Below are 10,065 nucleotides of genomic sequence, written 5' to 3'. Positions count from 1 at the left end.
TTAGCGTCGGCGAGACACCCGCAAACCAACGGCCAAGCGGAGAGGGTCAACGCCATCATGCAGCAGTACCTGCGATGTTACGCCAATCAAAAGCCTGCAACTTGGGTGGACTACTTACCGATGGCCGAGTTTGCCTACAACAACACGAAGCACGCGTCAACGGGGGTGACACCGTTCTTCGCCAACAATGGGCGACATCCCAGAACCTTCCCGGCGTTGGAGACAACGACGCAGGGGGAGTCGCAGGGAGCTGAGCATTTAGCAGCAGAATTGCAGGAGGAGCTACGACGGCACTTGGAACTAGCTAAACACGCCTACAAAGTGCAGGCAGACAGGCACAGGAGGGCAGGAGAAGACATCCAGGTGGGGGACTGGGTATGGTTAGCAGCCCAGGCGGTGCCGGCCAAGTCGTTAGCTAAGAAGAAGCTAGGACACAAACAGCTAGGGCCATACCAAGTTGAGGGCAGGATCAATCCCGTAGCTTTTCGGTTGACCCTCCCAGAAGGTTCCAGAATGCACCCGGTCTTTCATAGGTCGGTGCTTACACCCTACAAGGCCCCACACAGATTTCAGGAGCCAGGGACGGCACCAGACCCACGTAGAAAGTCACCAGGGGGGGGGAAGTCACCGAGGACCCCGACACTCAACGAGGTCACGGAAATTCTGGACTCGAGATGGGGGGAGGAGGGAGTGGAATACCTCCTCGCCAGGGAAGGTACCCCGGCCAGCGCCAACAGTTGGGTGCCAGATTATGCTCTGGAGGAACCTCTTCTTAAAGACGAGTTCCATGCACTCTTCCCACACAGGCCCATGCCAGCGGAGTATTTTGACGACTGGCTTTTTATGCCCACACTTTCAGGCAGCACCTTCCGGGGGTTCTCCTCCGCAGAGGAGACCACGCCGGAATCGAGCCCTCCAAGGGGATCGTGCTCGGGGGTGGACACGGACCGCTCTTATTGGTGGGACGATCAACCAGAAGTGGGGTGGCGAAGGGGGCCTTGTCAAGCAGCATCGCCTGAAGTAACAGGGGGAGGGAAGGGTTTGGATGTGTTGGGGGAGGACCCCGGTTTCGAGCACTCATACACTGAACTGAAAGCAGAGGAGATCGACGTTGACGAACTGTATCCAGCATCTACCCTCGCTACAACGGAGCTCCCGGAACCTGCGCCCGAGCAGCGGGAGGGGGGAAGGGGGGGCTTCGAGGGGGGGATGGATGTCAGGGGTTCAGGGACAGAGGCACAGGGTAGGGAGGAGATGGAGAGCGATGGGGATGAATCCCAGGACAGCGAGGAAGAGGATGACAATGACTCAAGAGATTCCATGAGTCTTTCCAGCGAATCAGAGGATTCCCAGAAGGGGGCGCCAGTGGTCAAGGCCAGGGGAGCCCCAGGGGGGACGTGTCAGGAACAGGGGGCCAGCGGGGGATCCCAAAGTGGCAGCTGGGCGTCAGGACCAGCCTCCCCACCAGAGTGCAGCGAAGGGGGTGGAGTTTCCAGTGTATCAGGGGAAGCAGCTCCGGCAGCAGAGAAGGGAGGGAGGTCGGAGCAAGCCACCCTCCCGGAAGGGGAGGGGAGTAGTGAAGGGAGTAGTGTAACTGTCAAAAGGAAAGTTAGAGGTTGGGCGCGCGCGCCAAGTTCAAATGTAGAGGTGCGCGGAAGTACAGGGAGCCCGGAGGAAGGGCCAGGTCCTAAAGCCCGCAGGAGGGGGGAAGAGCAGTCGGGGGATAGCGCATCAGGGGAATCCAGGAGGGGCGAAACCTCAGCGGGCAGGAAGACCCTGAGGAAAAGGAAAGAGAGAAAGAGGTGGAGCAGCGCAAGGCTCTTAAACTGGTGCAGGGGAGGGACTGACTCAGAGGGGACTTCAACGGTCTAAGCGTACAGACGTGAGGCTGCGCGCCTCAGATATGAAGCAAACAATCAACTGCAATAAACACTTTTGAATATAAGAAGAGATTGGCGTTGGTCTTTGTGAGCTGAGACCTGAGGCAGCCTTGACAGCACCAATTGGCCGACTATGCCCAGGAGAAAGGCCTCTGGTTTCTTCAAGAAGGTATATTTAAATACCTTTTTCAATTCATTATAGATCATCTCCCAGAAAGCCTTAATCCTTGGGCACGTCCACCAAAGGTGAAAGAATGTACCTTCAGTTTCTTTACATTTCCAACATTTATTATCGGGCAAGTGATAGATTTTTGCAAGCTTGACTGGTGTCATGTACCACCTGTATATCATTTTCATAATATTCTCTCTTAAGGCATTACATGCCGTAAACTTCATACCTGTGGTCCATAACGGTTCCCAGTCAGCCATCGTTATGTCATGTCCAACATCTTGTGCCCATTTAATCATAGCAGATTTCACCGTTTCATCCTGAGTATTCCATTTCAACAGCAAGTTATACATTCTTGACAAATTCTTAGTTTTGGGTTCTAACAGTTCTGTTTCCAATTTTGATTTTTCCACCTGGAAGTCAATTTTCTTGTCCAAATTATATGCCTCCGTTATCTGATAATAATGAAGCCAGTCTCGCACTTTGTTTTTTAATTTTTCAAAACTCTGTAATTTCAGTCTATCTCCATCTTGTTCCAAAATTTCCCAATATTTCGGCCATTTGGCCTCCATATTGAGCTTTTTCAGAGCTTTCGCTTCCATCGGTGACAGCCACCTTGGGGTTTTATTTTCCAATAAATCCTTGTATCTTATCCAAACATTAAACAGTGCTTTCCTGACAATATGGTTTTTAAATGCTTTATGTGCTTTGACCTTATCATACCACAGATATGTATGCCATCCAAATACATTGTTAAAACCTTCTAGATCCAAAATGTCAGTGTTTTCAAGAAGCAGCCATTCTTTCAACCAGCAAAAAGCTTCTGATTCATAATAAAGTTTAAGGTCTGGCAGGGCAAATCCACCTCTTTCCTTTTCATCAGTTAATATTTTAAATTTTATTCTGGGCTTCTTGCCCTGCCAAACAAATCTAGAAATCTCTCTAGAAGTCTCTCTGCCACTTCTTGAAACAGTCCATTTTGTCCAAGATTTGCAATGATTGAAACAAAAATAACATGTTGGTGTGCTTTCTTGCGTCATGTGAGAAGTAATTCCATAGTTTAACTCGGTGTTGTGTGAAGATGCGCTGCCCTACCTCTGTCCTAAATCTCCCATCACTCAGCTTCATGGTCCCCAAGTTCTAATATTATGAGAGAGACAGGGAGAGAGGGAGAGGGAGAGGGAGAGAGAACCTTCCTGCCATCTCCCGTTAAAACAGCCTCAAGTGATAGAGTTGAATAAGACTTGTGACCTTTGAGATTCTCTGCCAATCCCTTTTCGGGGTGCACAGAGTGGATCCTAAATAGGTCTGCTCAGTCATGGATACAGCTCCCGAGCTGCTCAACTGCCTCATTCCTTGAGTCAGAGCGACTGAATCTGTATCCACCGCTCATGTCCTGGTTCATGACTAGGGGCTTCCAGATTTCACAGTCCTGCCCCTGTTAGCATTTCCCGATCGCCATGGGACTTTTTATGGTTTGGGATGGGTTTCTGGAAGACGCCTGTGCGTGATTTTGTTTTATGTGTGTAGATCAGTGCACGCTGACCAATGCACAGTCTTCGCAGCAAGGCTCTATTCTGATGGCATGAGTGTCACAACGACCAGTAGATTCTTATCTGCTGCAGCCTTCATCCACCTTCACAGCTGTTGTATCTTCCACCTGTTCTGCCATTAAGAACTTATTGGATCATTCTTTGTCTAGCTCCTCCCCCTTGACCTTACAGCCTTGAGTGATCCTGCTGGGAGTACGAGACTCCTGATGGCTTCACTCACAAGGCTCATAGGAACGTGCAAGCCCATTCACCACAACAAGGTGATGATCCAGCAAGTGAGCAATTAGAATATACAATGCTAGTGTGTTTGGAGAAACATTCTGACAGTCTAAAGCAGTTTCATAGGTACATATTCCATTTGTACATGCATGCATATGAATTGAGTACACACAGGGTTCTGGAGCAGTGGTTTCCAGTGAGTTTTGCTGATTTGCCCAACTGGGATAGAAGAACCACTGGAGGTCCATCTTCAGCCAAGGGAGGGCATGTTTTCTCTTCCAACCCCAAAGGACCAAACTAACAAAGAACAAAGCCCCTCTCTCTTGAGAGATGAGATGAGTAGGGAAAAGGGATCTCCACGTAAATGGGGACGTCAGATGAGCCCTTCTGGAGCAGACCAAAGTCCTATCTAGTCCAGCATTCAATTCTAGTGGTGGCCAATTAGATATCTCTGGGAAGCCAAAAATAGGGCATGAGGATGATAACACTCTCCTGCTCATAATTCTCAACAGCTGGGGGCAAAATTCCCCTCACCCTGGAGGTAGCATATAAATCATCACAGCTAGTACCTGTTAGGAACAGACAGCTTCAAAAGCAGCCTGAGACAGACAGGGAAACAATCTCCATCACCTACTGTGCTGTTCCCAAGACAAAGGATAGATCACTGAACAGAAGGAATAGCATGCACCTATGAAGGTGTTTTTAATTTTGTGACTGCTGTCACCATCTGCAGTGATCATACGACTAAACAACAGCAAATGAAAGTGCTTCATGCCAGAAACCACCAAGATTTGGAGAAGGCAAATAACACTCTCTCCTTTCCATAGCTCCTGCAAAAAAATTATTTGACAGAGAAATATATGATTTCCTTCATGGTGGTAAGCAGTTACACCCATTCATTTGCTCCAGATGTTTATTGTTTCATTTATTTTTAAACTATTTGGAACGGGGGATTCCATTGCTAATGAGCTATACATTAGGGTGGAGAAGGATAGTCTAAAGAATGGTGCAACCCAAATTATCTCTTTCCACAGCACAGCAACACTGGAATTCATCAACATCCAGTCAAGCTGAAGATTCAGGACAGAAATAAAGTACTTCCTTCTTCACACAGCACATAGTTAAACTATGGAATTAGTTCCCACAAAATGTAATGATGGCCACCAACTTGGACAACTTTAAGAGAAGATTAGGCAGGTTCATGGAAGATAAGGTAGGAAGGAATGGCTACTCACCATGATGGCTATGTTCTCCCTCCACTGCTGAGAACATTGTGCCTCTGAATCAGGGATGTGCAAACATTTTCTTCCGATATTCATTTGCGCTTTCATCTGGTATTTTACAATCTGGTGTAATTGCTTTATTTTGCACAAGTCTACCACTTCACTGTCTTTTGCTGCAGAAATGCACATGTTTATAACTTTTCTAATGTAGCACACAACAGGTACACATATCTCAACTATCAACTAATATTTGCAAATCTTCCTTGCATGTTCCCTTTCAAAGTTAATGAATTTCCAGAAGGGTAGCCCTATTAGGGTTGGGGTTTTTTGCGGCAAAAACAACACCATAACAACAAAGTGGTTAGGGCCATCTATGGCTGCAAACCTAACCATGTCTTCTCAGAAGTAAATTCCATTGAATTTGGTGAGGTATGTGGGGTTAGGATTCCAGCCACTTCTGCAACTTTGGTTTCTCAATTCAGTATAACCTTGTCATCCTTTTTCTCTTTTTTGCGACAAGTGAAGATAACTTCAAATGGGGGGAAAGGACATGAATTTTAATTTAATTTTACTTCTAGAAAGAAGAGTTATGGCTGGTCAAAAATCAGCAGTCAAATCAAGTTGATTCTCCCTATTTTGACAAATATGTTAGAACTTCAACTGTGGAGCACAGGTAAAAGCTACAGGTAACAAATATTCCACTTCTTTCCATGTAAATAATGTAAATATGTAAATAATGTACATTGCTAAACAATTTAGTTATCTCTTGAGAGAGAGAGTTAAAATTTTGATGGTAGAGAACTAAGGGAAATAGCCTTCACAGCAAAGGATCAAAGGAACAGATGGAAGCAAATTTGCTTGATAGCCCTTTTTTCAACAGATTCCTCCAACTGAATACCAGTTACTGGGGACCACAAGTGGAAAGAGCGCTGTGGCACTCAGGTTGTGCTTTCAGGCTGACCCCAGGATGTTGAAGTAAATGGGCCATCGGCCTGATCCAGCAGGGTTTTTTCCCCTGATGCTCTTGTAAGCTATAAGGGAGCTGTTACTTCCGCAATGAAATAGCTTGGACTGAAAACTTAAAACAGGAGCTGAAGGTTCCATCCCTTCCTGGCTCTCCATCATACCCTGGTGCCCATTGGGCTGGTGGAGCAGAAGGCAGGAAGCCCACCCACAGATGGGGCCAGGTCCAATGACAGGCAGGGCAGAGCCAATGATCGGTGGAGCCTACTAATACTAGTTTTGTCCCCATCCTCCTCCATGCTGACTTCTACAAGACACTGAGAATGAGGAGGGGGTAGATGACAGATGGTGCCATTCCCTGGACCAGTTGCAAGTGAGAAAGCAGGCAAGTAAAGGCAGACTGGGGCTGGCGGGACAGTGGCCCATTTGCCCATATGGACCAGCCAACACAGGCTTGCACATATTTCCCCATCCTCCTGAGTAGCCTCACATGCAGCTCTGAAACTCCTGCCTGGTTCATCACCTTATCTGTATCAGTGGCCCTTGGAGAATTGGAGAGCCAGACAAGAGCCCCAGTAACAGGTGTGGTGGCCTCTGGTCCTGGGTCAGGGATATCTGGCTCACAGGTGCTGCAGAGATGTGCTTGCTAGTCTTCACAGACTGAGACTATGGGAACATGGAAAGGAGCACGGTCAGGGGACAGTTCCAAGCGTCAAATAGAGGCCAAATTTGACTCTCAAGGCTGAGGTTCCCAACTCCTGACATTTGTAGAGCTTGGTTAGTAGTTAACACATTTAATTCTTCATGTCAACAGAGCTTTTTTTCAGCTGGAACTCACCGGAGCTCAGTTCCGGCACCTCTCAGGTGGGCGCCATTGCCATTCTAAGAGAACAAGGGAGGCGTTCATGGTGAGTTCTGGCATCTCTTCTTCTCAGAAAAATAGCGCTGCATGTCAAGTATGAAACTTACTTTGATAGCTGAGAATTTGAAGTCTTCCGGAGACAGGCAGTGAAAACTGAAGAGGAATCAGTTCCTGGGAACCTTTCTCTCTCCAACATTTATCTCTGCTTAACTCTCTTTTAGTGGCAAAGGTTGAGAGGGAGGATTGGGGACAATTCACTGCGAATGAAAGATAAAGTGAGTTACCAGCAGAGTTTCAGGAAAAGGGAGTTGGATGCTTCTGCTTCCTGGTGTGTTAGCTCATGGTGCCCTCCAGCCTGTCTCTGGAAGAGTCTTCAAGACGGATAGTCGGAATCCAGCTTAGGCAAGAGCGATTTATTACCATCGTCGGCTGTTTTTTATTGCAAATGTAACCGAAAGAAAAAAGAAGCAGTCTCAACTCCCATTGACAATAGGAAGGATCAATCAACCCTGATTTAAACATATATATTAATATAGTCAGTCTACATGTCCAAACAGATAACCAAATGTGATCAGCAATTATAAGATGTGTATTTAAATGTAGACAGGCCACTAAGATATACAGGTAATTGAGGAAGGGATGGTTGGTATCTATACTTCCAGCTATTGAGTGCAGGTCCTTTACAACCCTAGGGATCAGCATGCAAGAGCTACTTTTGTTTTACTGACTTTTTAATGATTATTTAATTATTATTAAACAGTACACATGCTTCACAAGCAAGGGCTACTTTTTTGTGGTCTTCTGCAGCCACTGTCTCTTTCTCTATGCCCATATTTCAATTTTCTCCTGATCTAGGGGAGATGGAAGTCCTCAACCAGACCAAGGTCACGGAGTTCATCATGGTGGGCTTCCCAAACCTCCAGCGCTTCCACAAGCCCCTCTTCCTTTTGCTCCTCCTTGTCTACCTCTTCACCATCTTCGGCAACCTGCTCATTTTCACTATCATCCGCACCGACCCCAAGCTCCACACGCCCATGTACTTTTTCATCAGCATCTTGTCCTTCTTGGAGATCTGGTATACAGCCACCACCATCCCAAAGATGCTCTCCAACCTGCTCAGGGAAAGGAAGAGCATCTCCTTTGCCGGATGCCTCCTACAAACTTATTTCTTCCACTCTCTGGGGGCCACTGAGTGCTACCTGCTCACAACAATGGCGTATGATCGGTACCTGGCCATATGCAACCCTCTCCGCTACCCATCCATCATGACAACCAAGCTGTGTGTTCAAATGGCTGCTGGGTGCTGGATCTGTGGCTTCATGTGCCCTGTCACTGAAGTCATCTTAGTCTCCAAACTCCCTTTCTGTGGCCCCAACAAGATCGAGCACATCTTCTGCGACTTCCCACCATTGCTCAGCCTGGCTTGCACCGACACCTCCATCAACGTCTTGGTTGACTTTGTGGTCAATGCCTTCATCATCCTGGTGACCTTCCTGCTCATCATGGTCTCCTATGTGAAGATCATCCAGTCCGTCCTGAAGATCCAGGTGGCCGAGAGTCGTGAGAAGGCTTTTTCCACCTGCGCCTCCCACCTGACGGTCGTCCTGCTCTTTTTCGGAAGCATCATTTTTATGTACGTCAGGCTGAAGAAAAGCTATTCTTTGGAATATGACAGAGCATTCGCCGTGATCTATGCTGTCCTCACCCCATTGGTCAACCCAATCATCTATAGCTTGCGAAACCAAGAAATCCTAAGAGCGATAAAGAGGAGGATCAGGATGAATATGGCAGGGCTTCCGTCATGAACTTCACCATCCTCAGCCCATTAGCCAACCCAATTCTCTACAAAAGAGATGGGAAGCCCAAAGACCAAATGCAGCCCTCCACACCTCTCTTTCTGGCCCTCAGGACTTTCTCAAGGCCACACAACTCCCACATCCACTGTACCAAATGCTAGTCATGCTCAGAGTGGCCCCATTGAAATTATTGGACATGACTAACTTAGTTCTATTAATTTCAATGGGTCTACTCTCAGTAGAACTTAGTAGAGCAACAATAATTCTCAGTAGAGTAATGATAATACATGCCAACAGGATTTCCTGGGCTATATACGCTATATGTAAGTTTGGGGCCCCTGCATCCCACCCCCACCCCCACAATTTATTGACAAGAACTGCTGCTTGTTTACATATATTAACTTAGCCTAGTCTACCTCATAAGGCTGTTACAAATATAGATATAGAGGGGATGTTCATCAAATTTGCAGATGGCGCCAAACTGGCGCCAAACTGAATGGCTGTAACATGGAAGAGGAGGAGGAGGAGGAGGAGGAGGAGGAGGAGGAGGAGGAGGAGGAGGAGGAGAAGAAGAAGAAGAAGAAGAAGAAGAAGAAGAAGAAGAAGAAGAAGAAGAAGAAGAATTTATTATTTATACCCTGCCCATCTGGCTGGGCTTCCCCAGCCACTCTGGGCAGCTTCCAACAAAATATTAAAATACAGTAATGCATCAAACATTAAAAGCTTCCCTAAACAAGGCTGCCTTCAGATGTCTTCTAAAAGTCTGGTAGTTGTTGTTCTCTTTGACATATGGTGGGAGGGCGTTCCACAGGGCGGGCGCCACTACCGAGAAGGCCCTCTGCCTGGTTCCCTGTAACTTGGCTTCTCGCAGTGAGGGAACCACCAGAAGGCCCTCAGCACTGGACCTCAGATGGAGCAAGCCTGTTTTCTGCTGCCCCAGAAGGGAGGACCTTAACCAAAGGATTCAAATTATAAGAAAGGAGATTCCAATGAAACATTAGGAAGATCTTTCTGAGGACACCTCAGAAGGTGGTGGACTGTCCTTCATTGGAGGTTTTTAAACGGAGGTTGGATGGCCACCTCTCAGGGATTCTTAGCTGTGATTCCTGCATTGCAGGGGGGCTGTACCAGGTGGTCATTTCTAACTCTACAATTCTATTATTCTATAAAAGGGGGGAGGGAAGAAAAATATACACAGCCTTGAACATCTGGGTGGAAAGGCAAGAAACAAATATAGGTTACACTTCTCAGCCGGGGGCACCCTCCCTGTGGAATGCCCTCCAATCAGATGTCAAGGAGATCAATAACTATACAACTTTTAGAAGACGTCTGAAGGCAGCCCTCAATGTTTTTATATGTGTTGGAACCACCAGAGGGGATAGTATTCTTGTGGTTGGGTC

General features: G+C 47.1%; 1 protein-coding gene across 1 annotated transcript; it reads left to right on the top strand.

Moving 5' to 3' along the window:
• Positions 1-6,788: 6,788 nt before the first annotated feature.
• On the top strand, positions 6,789-8,908 carry LOC308465665 (olfactory receptor 6N2-like). Its single transcript, XM_080985740.1, has 2 exons — positions 6,789-6,915; positions 7,725-8,908. The coding sequence occupies exon 2, from the start codon at positions 7,730-7,732 to the stop codon at positions 8,672-8,674; it is 945 nt and encodes a 314-aa protein (XP_080841866.1). The 5' UTR covers positions 6,789-6,915; positions 7,725-7,729; the 3' UTR covers positions 8,675-8,908.
• The last annotated feature ends 1,157 nt before the right edge of the window (positions 8,909-10,065 follow it).

The sequence above is a fragment of the Podarcis pityusensis genome (assembly GCF_964106645.2).
Source record: "Podarcis pityusensis genome assembly, chromosome: 16".
NCBI lineage: Eukaryota > Metazoa > Chordata > Lepidosauria > Squamata > Lacertidae > Podarcis > Podarcis pityusensis.
The sequence above is the reverse complement of the archived record's forward strand: the minus strand, read 5'-3'. Positions and strand labels throughout refer to the sequence as shown.

What these genes read in the sequence shown, in the direction of transcription:
- LOC308465665 (XM_080985740.1), top strand. Translation starts at nt 7,730, where the DNA reads ATGGAAGTCCTCAACCAGACCAAGGTCACGGAGTTCATCATGGTGGGC.